The 14,397-nt window shown below is 56.3% G+C and overlaps 1 protein-coding gene across 1 annotated transcript in view; it reads right to left on the minus strand.

Annotated features, from left to right (window-relative positions):
• Positions 1-1,828: 1,828 nt before the first annotated feature.
• The window catches only part of LOC144595009 (F-box/WD repeat-containing protein 7-like), a 119,711-nt gene continuing 107,142 nt past the window's right edge, over positions 1,829-14,397 (minus strand). Inside the window, exons 6-13 of the mRNA XM_078401925.1 lie at positions 14,179-14,313; positions 10,055-10,178; positions 8,941-9,077; positions 6,924-7,037; positions 5,331-5,512; positions 3,776-4,001; positions 3,327-3,537; positions 1,829-2,448 (exon numbers count right to left, since the gene is read on the minus strand). Of these exons, the coding sequence (XP_078258051.1) occupies positions 2,180-2,448; positions 3,327-3,537; positions 3,776-4,001; positions 5,331-5,512; positions 6,924-7,037; positions 8,941-9,077; positions 10,055-10,178; positions 14,179-14,313 (1,398 nt within the window). The 3' untranslated portion in view covers positions 1,829-2,179. The remainder of the gene's footprint in view (positions 2,449-3,326; positions 3,538-3,775; positions 4,002-5,330; positions 5,513-6,923; positions 7,038-8,940; positions 9,078-10,054; positions 10,179-14,178; positions 14,314-14,397) is intronic.

Genomic DNA, 14,397 nt, shown 5'->3' on the forward strand with positions numbered 1-14,397 from the left:
TGAAGGGATTAAAAGTACCATTAGCAAATTTGCAGATGATACAAAGCTGGGTGGCAGTGTGAACTGTGAGGAAGATGCTATGAGGTTGCAGCGTGACTTGGACAGGTTGTGTGAGTGGGCGGATGCATGGCAGATGCTGTTCAATCTGGTTAAATGTGAGGTTATCCACCTTGAACAGGAAGGCAGATTATTATCTGAATGGTGTCAAGTTCGGAAAAGGGGATGTACAACGAGATCTGGGTGTCCTTGTTCATCAGTCACTGAAAGTAAGCATGCAGGTACAGCAGGCAGTGAAGAAAGCTAATGGCATGTTGGCTTTTATGACAAGAGGAGTTGAGTATAGGAGCAAAGAGGTCCTTCTGCAGTTGTACAGGGCCCTAGTGAGACCGCACCTGGAGTACTGTGTGCATATTTGGCTCCAAATTTGAGGAAGGATATTCTTGTTATTGCGGCGGGACTGTCGTATGTTGAAAGACTGGAGCGACTAGGCTTGTATACACTGGAATTTAGAAGGATGAGAGGGGATCTTATTGAAACATATAAGATTATTAAGGGATTGGACACGTTAGAGGCAGGAAACATGTTCCCAATGTGGGGGGAGTCCAGAACCAGGGGCCACAGTTTAAGAATAAGGGGTCGGCCATTAAGAACGTAGATGAGGAAAAACTTTTTCACTCAGAGAGTTGTAAATCTGTGGAATTCTCTGCCTCAGAAGGCAGTGGAGGCCAATTCTCCGGATGCTTTCAAGAGAGAGTTAGATAGAGCTCTTAAGGATAGCGGAGTCAGGGGGTATGGGGATACGGCAGGAATGGGGTACTGATTGCGGATGATCAGCCATGATCATATTGAATGGCGGTGCTGGCTCGAAGGGCTGAATGGCCTCCTCCTGCACCTATTGTGTATTGCAGGTTCTCTGTGACCGCGTGGGTTTTCTCCCACTTCACATGCGGGTTACTGACTGTAACCAAGGTAGTTGCCCTGCCTGAAGGAGTTTGTTCCTGGGGAACACAAACAGTCTGTACTTCAATCAGTTTATTTTTTTCTTTCTTTTCAGTAAAAGCGCAACATGTCCAGCTTAATGCTGTTGACAATCTCAACGTTTATACAAGAGGGCTGGGAGCGGCAACGCCTTGTGACGGTGAAAACCCTTGCACACCGGCACGCACACACACAAACACGCAAGCACACGCACACACACGTGCACACACACACACAAACACGCACGTGCGCACACACAATCACACACACACGTGCACACACAAACACGCACGTGCGCACACACACCTGCAAGCACACACGCACACCATCAAGCACACGTGCGCACACACACAAACACACACACGTGCGCACACACAAACACGCACGTGCGCACACACACACACCTGCAAGCACACACGCACACAAACAAGCACACGTGCGCACACACACACACACACGTGCGCACACACACACCTGCAAGCACACACGCACACAAACAAGCACACGTGCGCACACACACACACACACGTGCGCACACACAAACACGCACGTGCGCACACAATCACACACACACGTGCGCACACACAAACACGCACGTGCGCACACAAAGCAAATACGCACATGTGCACGCGCACACACACACGCGCGCACACACACCCGCGCGCGCGCACACACCCGCGCACACCCGCGCGCGCGCACACACACACACACCCGCGCGCGCACACACACACACCCGCGCGTGCACACACACACACACAACTTTCAGCCTGGCCCGCTGTGGTACGCGAGGAGCCCACACTGTTACACAGTTCAATATATAGACGTCGTTAAGGGTGCGTGACCTCATTCATCACATAGATGCACTTTTATATAATATACAATAGAACCATTTTATGTACAAGTGTTACGAACAATTTTGGCAAGTCTCTAAAGTGTCTCCAAGTATCTAGTCATCGGCACAGATGGATGTCCTGTGGGGCTCAGTTCTAAGGTGCTTGAAATATTTCCCAATTGCTTGCAGCTGGAGGGCGTTGGGCCCGAGCTGCCCGATCTGTCACGTCCCTGGGGCAGCACCACGCCTGGACCGGGTGCCCGCACACCCCGTGGTCAAGTCTTCTTTGGCAAAAGGGAGGGCCCAGCGTGGGTCTGGCGTCTGCCTGCTGCCCACGCTGTGGGTTACACGTTACAGCATCACATCGCCTCACTTCATATCCACATCAAAGTCCAGCACCAAGAGCTTGGTCTCCTCTGTGCCATTGCGACTGCCCACTGCACAGATCAGCTTCGTCTTTGATGCCCGCAGTCTCCACACCACCCCCCCACTGCCACCACTCTCCAGGGCCACCAGGTTGCGAATGAACTCGCCTGTCTTAAGGTCCCACAGTTTGACCGTCCCGTCGTCCGAGCTCGTCACCACAAACTTCTGGATGAACTGCAGGCAGGTGACTGCACTCTGGTGCTTGTTTGGGCCTGGAGCGGGAACAAGGGGCATGTGGTTAGAAGCTGCCCCCCACCCAGCGCCACCCCCACCCAGCGCACTGTGCCCCCCATCCCCCACCCCCCACCCAGCACACTGTGCCCCCCACCCAGCACCACCCCCACCCCCCACCCAGCGCACTGTACCCCCCACCCAGCACCACCCCCACCCAGCACCACCCCCACCCCCCACCCAGCACACTGTGCCCCCCACCCAGCACCACCCCCACCCCCCACCCAGCGCACTGTACCCCCCACCCAGCACCACCCCCACCCAGCACCACCCCCACCCAGCACACTGTGCCCCCCACCCAGCACCACCCCCCACCCAGCACCACCCCCCACCCAGCGCACTGTGCCCCCCACCCAGCACCACCCCCACCCCCCACACTGTGCCCCCCACCCCGCACTGTGCCCCCCACCCCCCACACTGTGCCCCCCACTCCACGCCACCCCCCCAACCCGTGGCAAATCACACACATGCACGCACATGCACGCCCACACATGCACGCCCACACCCACGCACACACACACGCACACATGCACGCCCACACATGCACGCACACACACACGCACACACATGCACGCCCACACGCACACATGCACGCCCACACATGCACGCCCACACATGCACGCACACGCACACGCACACTGCTGCCCCAGAGGTGAATCACACTGTCACGCAGGGCCCACAATTCACAGCTGCACTACCTGCTGCCCCCCGGACCACTACCTGCTCCTGCTCCTCCATCCCCCACTCCCCACACGCCAGCTCCCCCTCACTACTCACCCTCACCTACCCCACAATTCCAGCCTCCCCCCTCTCCTCACTGCCCCCCCTACCCACCCCCCCCCCCCCCCCCCCCACTGACCTTGCAGGGTCTGCAGGCATTGGCCGGTCTTGATGTCCCAGATCTTGACGGTGGAGTCTGCGTTGCCAGACACCAGGATGTTGTCCTTCAGCTCCATGCCGCTGGTCAGTGACTGGTGACCCATCAGCGTGTGCAGGCAGTTGCCATTCTCCGCATCCCACACCCGGATAGACGTGTCCAGCGACCCACTGACAATGTGCACCCCGTCATACTGCAACGCACAACCAGCCCCTCAGTGACCGCAGCACCCCCACCCCACACACACCCCCACCCCCACCCAGTACCCCCACCCCCACCCAGCACCCCCACCCCCCACCCCCACCCCACACACACCCCCACCCCACACGCCCCCACCCCACACACACCCCCACCCCACACACACCCCCACCCCCCACACACCCCCACCCCCCACACATTGCGGGCAAGGCTGGGTCTGCAGTACAGCTTACCTGAAGCGAGTAGACTCTGTTAGTGTGTCCCTGGAGCGTGTGTACGCAGGTCTCAGTCACGGGATCCCACACCTTGACAGTGTAGTCGTAGGCACCACTCACCACCCGCTCGCCATCGTACTGCACGCACCGCACCGCGGCCACGTGGCCCAGGAGGGTGTGTAGGCACCGGCCTGTGTCAATGTCCCACACCCTGAGTGTGGCATCCCTCGATCCACTCACCACCCTGGCAAAGGCAACAACATCACATCAGCCCAACGAAAGGGTCCGACCACAAACGTCACCTATCCACGTTCCACACAGACGCTGCCTGACCCGCTGAGTTACTCCAGGACTGCATTCTGTTGTGCAAACCAGCATCGGCTGTTATTTATTCTACGTTCTCCAGCACCACCCCACCTGCAGCCACTTTGTTCCCCACCGGTCGCTGCTTGTCAAGGACACGTCTGACCGTTGAAATGTGTCTGTGAATCTGAGACTGTACTTCCCCCAGGGTGTAAACAATGATCCTCCCCTCCCCTCCCCTCCCCTCCCCTCCAGCCCTGCCACCAGTTGATTGAGAATTGGCCATTGGGCTTGCATCCCTGTTCCTTTGTGCCACATTCCCCACACTGCCATTTAAACAGGCAGTGCATATATGGTCAAGGAGCACAACAAGATCTTGTGCCTATCTCCGATACAGCCTCACAGTCCAGCAGCTGCAGCTGCTCCCCACACAATGAGCATGGGCTGGCTTCAGATTCAATTCACCTTTAGTCATCAGTGGCACGCATCAACATGCACAGGGAACATACGGCTTATCGAAGCTCACCCCCCCCCCCCATCTGCCCCCCCACCCTCGCTCCCTACCCCTCTATTCACACAATAGAAAGATCCAGCTACTATTGCCCGGTGCCCAGGGGCTCCAGACAGACACGCACGCAGTCACACGTACAAAAAACACACAGACGCACGTACACAGACGCACGCAGTCACACACACAGACGCACACACAGACGCATACACAGACGCACGCAGTCACACAGACGCACGCACACAGACGCACGCACACACAGACGCACACACAGAGACAGTCACACACAGACGCACGCACACAGACGCACGCACAGACGCAAACAGACGCACGCACAGACGCACACACACAGACGCACGCACAGAGACAGTCACACACAGACGCACGCACAGACGCACGCACACAGACGCACGCAGTCACACAGACGCACGCACACACACACGCACACACAGAGACAGTCACACAGACGCACGCACAGACGCACGCACTCACATGCACGCAGACGCACGCAGACGCACGCACACAGACGCACGTGCACAGACGCACGCACACAGACGCACGCACACACAGACGCACGCAGACGCACGCACACAGACGCACGCACACAGACGCACGCACAGACGCACGCACAGACGCACGCATACAGACGCACACACACACGGACGCGCGCACACACAGACGCATGCGCACACAGACAGTCGCACACACAGACGCACGCGCACACAGACAGTCGCACACACAGACAGAGTGTAAGGGCCTCACTTGTTGCCGTGAAGGTGCATGCATCGTACAGTGGACGCGTGGCCATACAGTGTGTGGATACACTCGCCCGTCTCTGCGTTCCACACCTTCAGGGTGCGGTCAGTGGAGCCACTGATGACGATGCTGCCCCTCATCTGTGACGACCAAACACCTCCCGTGTGTCCCACCAGCGTCTGCACACACTGCAAAACAAGGGGCGCAATTATGGGCGGCTTCAACAGGCAGACAGTCACAGCCTTTTACCGCAGAGTCTGAAGGTGAGAGGCACAGTGAACAGCACAAGTGCAGACACACACGCAGACACACACGCAGACAGACACGAGATGCAGGGGTGTGGGGAGAGGAGTGGGGGGGACGGGGAGGGATGGTGGTTTGGGGAGCGGGCGGGGAAGAGGTAGGGGGACGGGGGGAATGGGGAGAGGTGGGGGAGAGGTGAACGGAGGAGTGGGATAGGTGGGGGGCGGAAGGAGGAACGGGGGCAGTAGGGAGAGGCGGGTGGGGGGGAGTGGGGAGGGGGGGGCGGGTGGAGGAACAGGGAAGTGGGGAGTGGGGAGAGGTGAGGGGCGGGGTGAGTGGGGAGTGGGGCGGGGCGGGTGGTGTCAGTGAGGCCGCACGGACAGCGATAGTGGGACACACCTCTCCCGTGATGGCTGACCAGACTTTGAGCGTGTTGGGGAATGTGGAGTGGCGGGCCGGCAGGGGTGTTGGGAGCGGACAGGCGGAGTAGCGGGCGGGGGTGTGGAAGGGGGGAGTGGGGGAGTGGGTGTGGGGGGAGTGGGGGGGGTGTGGGTGTGGGGGGAGTGGGGGCGGGGTGTGGGGAGTGGGGGCGGGTGTGGGAGGGGGGTGTGGGGGGAGTGGGGGCGAGGGTGTGGGGGCGGGGGTGTGGGGGCGTGGGTGGGGGGAGTGGGGGCGGGTGTGGGGGCGGGGGTGTGGGGGCGGAGCTGTGGGGGCGTGGGTGTGGGGGGAGTGGGGTCGGATGTGGGGGGGGGTATGGGGGCGGGGGTGTGGGGGGAGTGGGTGTGGGGGGAGTGGGGGCGGGGGTGTGGGGGGAGTGGGGGCGGGGGTGTGGGGGTGGGCGAGGGAGTGCGGGGGCAGTGGGACACACCTCGTCCGTGATGGCTGACCAGACTTTGAGCGTGTTGGGCTGTGGGGAGTGGGGGTGGGTGGGCAAGGGTGCGTGGGGGCGGGCGGGCGGGGGGTGCGGGCAGGCGGGCGTGGGGAGTGGGGGTGCGGGCGGGCGGGGGGAGTGGCAAGTAGGGGGGAGTGGCAAGTAGGGGTGGGCGGGGGGAGTGGGGTTGGGCGGGGGCAGTGGGACACACCTCGCCTGTGATGGCTGACCAGACTTTGCGCGTGTTGGGCTGTGGGGCGGGGGTGTGGGGAGTGGCGGGCAGGGGCGGGCGGGGGGAGTGGGGGGGTGCGGGCGGGGGGAGTGGCAAGTAGGGGTGGGCAGGGGGAGTGGGGGTGTGGGGGGGTGCGGGCGGGGGGAGTGGCAAGTAGGGGTGGGCAGGGGGAGTGGGGGTGTGGGGGGGTGTGGGCGGGGGGAGTGGCAAGTAGGGGTGGGCAGGGGGAGTGGGCGGGGGCAGTGGGACACACCTCTCCCGTGATGGCTGACCAGACTTTGAGCGTGTTGTCGTCGGAGCCGCTCAGGATGCGGTTGCCGGAGAACTGGAGGCAGGTGATGACGTGATCATCATGACCTTTCAGCACCTGTGGGAGTGAAGCACGACCACATTCACCAAATACACAAGCTGCAAATCCCAACCTCGTCTGATTTGTAAACCGTAAAAATTCAGTCAATCACCGGCAGCCGGTCTGCGTGCAATTTCTGAAGGGGGGGGGGGAGGGGGGAGAGGATTCACAGGTTTTACACAGATAAACCCAAACAGACACAGAACAGACGGATCCAGGCACAGGCAGGGAATTGGGATTAGGATGAGGGGAGATCTTATAGATCTTATGTATAAAATCATGACAGGAATAGATCGGGTAGATGCACAGAGTCTCTTGCCCAGAGTTGGGGAATCAAGGACCAGAGGACATGGGTTCAAGGTGAAAGGGAGTCCGAGGGGTAACCTTTTCACACAGAGGGTGGTGGGTGTATGGAACAAGCTGCCAGAGGAGGTAGTGGAGGCTGGGACTATCCCATCGTTAGACAGGTACATGGAGAGGACAGGTTTGGAGGGATGTGGACCAAGCGCAGGCAAGTGTGACTAGTGTAGCTGGGACATGTTGGCTGGTGTGGGCAAGATGGGCTGAAGGGCCTGTTTCCACACTGTATCACTCTATGATTGGTAGCAAGGTTGGTAAAGGCAAGGTTGGTCAAAGGGCAATGTATCTCTGCGGTTCTGTCTTCTTATCTATGCAGCTTAAAACATGTTTGCTATCTTTTTCTAATTCTGACTTAAGATCTATGTTGTGAAACATTACTCGTTTCTCTGTCCACGGACGCTGCCTGACGAGCTGCATATTTTGGTTTGACCAGAAGCACATTCTGGCAGGAGTTTAGAGCAGGAGCCCTGCCATGAGAAAGCCAGAGCAATGACTTGGATAAGTGGCACAAAATGTAACAAGCTTGCTGAGGTGGCAATGTGGAAATGAAACCCAGGGCGACTTTAAGCTAAATGAATAACCAAAGATACGGCGGAGCGGATGAAAATGTGAGGGCATTCACTTTGTGGAGAAAATAATAGTACTTTTAAAATGAGACTGGAAGGGATTGGTGCTCAGAGGGGCCCTTGTGCTCAAATAACAAAGTGAATGCCAGAGAGGACAAGTAATTAGAAAGGCAAAAGGCACGTGAGCTTCAAGCAAAAGGATTTGTCCAGGAGTGGAGGAAGGAACTGCAGATGCTGGTTTAAAGTAAAGATAGACACAACATGCTGGAGTAACTCAGCGGGTCAGACAGCATCTCTCGAGAAAAGGAATGGTTGATGTATTGGGTCGAGACCCTTCTTCAGATTGAAAGTCAGGGGAAACGGAAATGAGTCAGGGGAGAGGAAGATATAGAGATATAGACGGTGATACATAGATATAGAACAAATGAATGAAAACTAACCCTAACGATGCTAAAGGAGAGGGCCCAGCAGTAGGAATATTGGTTTCTCAAACTTCAAAATAACCTTTGCAACCCTCTCTCTCCATTCCTCTCCCACACAAGTCATACCAGCCTCAAAGTCGCTTTGTTGAGTTTTATTGTAACTCGTTTGCACCGAGCCCACAGCAACCAATGAACGGCCTGCCTCCTTTATCATCGTTACTTTTTTGCATTAGGGCGAGCTTTAATTCATTTATTCTCGATCTCTCTCTATATATCACCATCTATATCTCTATATCCTCCTCTCCCCGGAATCTCAGTCTGAAGAAGGGTCTCAACCTGAAACATCATCTATTCCTTCTCTCCACAGATGCTGCCTGACCCGCTGAGTTACTCCAGCACTCTGTGAAACGTCACCTATCCATGTTCTCCACAGATGCTGCCTGACCCGCTGAGTTACTCCAGCACTCTGTGAAACGTCACCTATCCATGTTCTCCACAGATGCTGCCTGACCCGCAGAGTTACTGTGGCGTTTTGTGTCCATCCTCCACCCATTGCGGGTGAGATCAGCTTACCTTGGGAGGTTTGATCTCGCCCGATCGCCAGTTGGTGTCGATCTTATGCTGCCGCATGAACGCTGATTTCCAGGGACTGTACATGAAGCCGGTACTGAGCATACGCCTCCGCCGCAGATACAGCGGCTCCTCAATCACTGCACGGGAGAGACGGGCAGGAGAGTTAATGCCTCACCAGTGCAGCACGCAGACCCGCAGACACAGACTGGCAGCACCACAGACACAGACTGGCAGCACCAGACACACAGACTGGCAGCACCACAGACACAGACTGGCAGCACCACAGACACAGACTGGCAGCACCAGACACACAGACTGGCAGCACCACACACAGAGACTGGCAGCACCACAGACACAGACTGGCAGCACCACAGACACAGACTGGCAGCACCACAGACACAGACTGGCAGCACCACAGACACATAGACTGGCAGCACCACAGACTGGCAGCACCACAGACACAGACTGGCAACACCACAGACACACAGACTGGCAGCACCACACACAGAGACTGGCAGCACCACAGACTGGCAGCACCACAGACACAGACTGGCAGCACCACAGACACAGACTGGCAGCACCACAGACACATAGACTGGCAGCACCACAGACACAGACTGGCAGCACCACAGACACACAGACTGGCAGCACCACACACAGAGACTGGCAGCACCACAGACTGGCAGCACCACAGACACACAGACTGGCAGCACCACAGACACAGACTGGCAGCACCACAGACACACAGACTGGCAGCACCACACACAGAGACTGGCAGCACCACAGACTGGCAGCACCACAGACACACAGACTGGCAGCACCACACACAGAGACTGGCAGCACCACAGACACAGACTGGCAGCACCACAGACACATAGACTGGCAGCACCACAGACACACAGACTGGCAGCACCACAGACACACAGACTGGCAGCACCACACACAGAGACTGGCAGCACCACAGACACAGACTGGCAGCACCCGCGCAAACAGACCTGCAACGCTCAACACTGGCCCACTACCAATACTCAGACATATTCTGGCTGAGGTCCCGCCAACACGATGCTGAGCAAGCCCCCTCCCCACACTGAGCAAGCCCCCTCCCCACACTCACTTTCTTCTCTGCACTTCTCTCTCCACAGCAGGTTGTCCTCAGCCAAGATGCGCCAGTACCGACAGGTCTGAGCTGCCCGCAGCAGGTCCCTCGGCTCCAGAAACGACAGCACATACAGTGCCAGCTGAAAGCAGGAGACACACACACTGCTCAATCACTCTGGCCACTGGGAGAAGGGGACAGGCACTTACCATAATCAACCTGGAGGTTACACTCAGAGCTGCCACCTCAGAGCTGCCACCTCAGAGCTGCCACCTCAGAGCATTGCCCGCCTGATGTGGATGGCATGGAGGTGGCACAGCAGTTTGTCATGCTGCCTCACATCTCCAGGGACCCGGTTTGATGGTGGGCTCGGGCTCGGGCGGTGTGTGGAGTTTGCTTGCTCTCCCTATGGCTGTGTAGAGTCTACACAGCTGCTTGTCTTTGTGCCCGCGTCAGACACATACTGGCCGATGCTTGCCAACACTGCTGAAGTGTAAGGTAGGCACAAAATGCTGGAGTAACTCAGCGGGTCAGGCAGCATCTCTGGAGAAAAGGAATGGGTGATGTTTCGGGTCGAGACCCTTCTTCAGACGTGTAAATCAGCATCTGGAGTGCCTTGCTATCTCACACGAATGATTTGGATGAGAGGTTAGTTTGCAGCTGACACTAAACCATGTGGAATCAGTGAAAGATGGTTTTCACGAATTACTGGTCAGCTGGGCAAGTGGACCAGGGACGGCTGTAGGGGTACAGGTACACCACTCCCTGAGCACAGAGACTGAGGGGTACACGTACACCACTCCCTGAGCACAGACACTGAGGGGTACACCACTCCCTGAGCACAGAGACTGAGGGGTACACCACTCCCCGAGCACAGAGACTGAGGGGTACACGTACACCACTCCCTGAGCACAGACACTGAGGGGTACACCACTCCCTGAGCAGAGACTGAGGGGTACACCACTCCCCGAGCACAGAGACTGAGGGGTACACGTACACCACTCCCTGAGCACAGACACTGAGGGGTACACCACTCCCCGAGCACAGAGACTGAGGGGTACACGTATACCACTCCCTGAGCACAGACTGAGGGGTACACCACTCCCTGAGCACAGAGACTGAGGGGTACACCACTCCCTGCGCACAGACACTGAGGGGTACAGGTACCCCACTCCCTGAGCACAGAGACTGAGGGGTACACCACTCCCTGAGCACAGAGACTGAGGGGTACACCACTCCCTGAGCACAGAGACTGAGGGGTACACCACTCCCTGAGCACAGACACTGAGGGGTACAGGTACCCCTCTCCCTGAGCACAGAGACTGAGGGGTACACCACTCCCTGAGCACAGAGACTGAGGGGTACACGTACACCATTCCCTGAGCACAGAGACTGAGGGGTACACCACTCCCTGAGCACAGACTGAGGGGTACAGGTACACCACTCCCTGAGCACAGAGACTGAGGGGTACACCACTCCCTGAGCACAGAGACTGAGGGGTACAGGTACCCCACTCCCTGAGCACAGAGACTGAGGGGTACACGTACCCCACTCCCTGAGCACAGACACTGAGGGGTACACCACTCCCTGAGCACAGAGACTGAGGGGTACACGTACCCCACTCCCTGCAAGTGGTGTCACGCTGCCCTCTTCAAACAGGGGATTGTGTATACAAGTGTGGGCATCAGTTGCAGTTGCACAAGACAATGGCGAGGCTGCACCTGGAGTATTGTGTTCCGTTTTGGTAACCCTGCTATAGCAAAGATACCATGAAGTTGGAACGGGTGCAGGAAGGATTTAGGAGGGTGCTGCTGGGACTCGAGGGCCTGTTGGCTGGAAGAGGTTGGAGAGACTGGGAACGTACTCCTCGGTGAACAGGAGGATGCGGGATTTCCTTATCGAGGTGCAGAAAATCATCGGGGCAGACAGCTATTTTTCCCCAGGGAGGAGGAATCAAGAACTAGGTTTAAGGTGAGAGGGGAAAGATTTGATATGAGCCTGAGGATGAACCTGGTGCACACAAGGTGGTGGGTATATGGAACACGCTGCCAGATGCACAGGCATGTACAATCACAGGCATGTACACGGGGAGGAAAGTGGAATATCGGAATATCGGCAAATTCTTGCTATTGAGGGCGTGCAGCGTAGGTTTACTAGGTTAATTCCCGGAATGGCGGGACTGTCATATGTTGAAAGACTCGAACGACTAGGTTTGTATACACTGGAATTTAGAAGGATGAGAGGGGATCTTATCGAAACGTATAAGATTATTAAGGGGTTGGACACGTTAGAGGCAGGAAACATGTTCCCAATGTTGGGGGAGTCCAGAACCAGGGGCCACAGTTTAAGAATAAGGGGTAGTCCATTTTGAACAGAGATGAGGAAAAACTTTTTTAGTCAGAGAGTTGTGAATCTGTGGAATTCTCTGCCTCAGAAGGCAGTGGAGGCCAATTCTCTGAATACATTCAAGAGAGAGCTAGATAGAGCTCTTACGGATAGCGGAGTCAGGAGGTATGGGGAGAAGGCAGGAACGGGGTACTGATTGAGAATGATCAGCCATGATCACATTGAATGGCGGTGCTGGCTCGAAGGGCCGAATGGCCTACTCCTGCACCTATTGTCTATTGTCTATTGTCAAACAGCATTGGGTAATTATTGTCATGTGCACCCACACTGAAAACCTTTGTTAGCTTGTTCTCCAGGCAAATGATACATTCAAGTAATACACACATACAACAGGTAGTGCAGAGAAAACAGTGTACAATCTACAGGTACAGCTGCACCGAAAGTGCAGTCAGGAGTTCTGGGGAGAAGGCAGGCACAGGTTCCCGATTGTGGATGATCAGCCACGATCATATTGAATGGCAGTGCTGGCTCAAAGGGCCGAATGGCCTACTCCTGCACCTATTTCCTGTCAGGAGTTCAGGGGAGAAGGCAGGAGAATGAGGACAGGAGGGAAAGACAGATCAGCCATGATTGAATGGCGGAGTCGTCTTGATGGGCCAAATGGCCTAATTCTGTTCCTATCACCTATGCACAATCGGATGATCAGGCTACAGCCGAGCTCACGGGGAACCGTTCAGCAGCCTGATAGCAGTGGGGAAGAACCTGGTCCTGAATCGGGCCGACGTGCGTTTAAAGTTTTATATCTTCTGCCCGACAGGAGGGGGCGAGGGAATAAGATGAGCCCAGAACAGCATCTTGAATGGACACGGTAGACACAAAGTGTTGGAGTAACTCAGCGGGTTGGGCAGCATCGAGAGAGAGAGAAGGAATGGCCATTTAGAACGGAGATGAGGAAGAACTTTTTCAGTCAGAGGGTGGTGAAGGTGTGGAATTCTCTGCCTCAGAAGGCAGTGGAGGCCAGTTCGTTGGATGCTTTCAAGAGAGAGCTGGATAGAGCTCTTAAGGATAGCGGAGTGAGGGGGTATGGGGAGAAGGCAGGAACGGGGTACTGATTGAGAGTGATCAGCCATGATCGCATTGAATGGCGGTGCTGGCTCGAAGGGCTGAATGGCCTACTCCTGCACCTATTGTCTATTGTCTATTGTCTATTGACGTTTCGGGTCGAGGCCCTTCTTCAGACTGGGCCAAAGGGCCCGTTTCCATGCTGTATGGTTCTAGACCAAAAGAGGCATTGATGAATGTGGACAAAACATGACGGAGGGAAAGGGAATGGGAATGCTGGGACTGCTCTGCTGGGGGACAGTATGGACGAAGAAGCCGAATGGTCTGCATAATTCAGACATCTTTCATCTGCAGACAATATCTCTTCTGGGGTGTTAATATTTCTTAATACAAGCCTTGATTTCACAAAATGTCACTGAATGGCGGTGCTGGCTTGAAAGGCTTGAAAGGCCGAATGGTCTACTCCTGCACCTATTTTCTATGTTTCTATGTTTCAAGTCCACTCCGCCATTCAATCATGGCTGATCTATGTCTCCCTCCTATCCCCATTCTCCTGCCTTCTCCCCATAACCCCCGACACCCGCACTGATCTGGTTCACGATTGCTCTCCTCATTTGGGATATGCCGCTCAGATTTGCTCTCCACGTTTATAGCCAACAGGCATGTAGCTGTACAGTTAGTACCGCCAGCTCCAGGCCAGACTGCACCACAGGCTCCACAAGACTGAACATTACCTCTTTAGGCAGCAGGGAGATGAAGTCCCGCTGGAACTGCGGCTCGATCACCTGCATCATATACTTGATCTGTGACGTCTCACAACGGTCAATGAGTTCATCCAGAGCCAGCAGCTTCTCAGGGCCACTCCACCGCTGTGAACAAAACACACGATAATGCTCCCACTCACACTGCAGCACCAATCCCAAACACAGCACAGACACTACACTTACAAAGTA

The sequence above is a fragment of the Rhinoraja longicauda genome, chromosome 7 (assembly GCF_053455715.1).
Source record: "Rhinoraja longicauda isolate Sanriku21f chromosome 7, sRhiLon1.1, whole genome shotgun sequence".
NCBI lineage: Eukaryota > Metazoa > Chordata > Chondrichthyes > Rajiformes > Arhynchobatidae > Rhinoraja > Rhinoraja longicauda.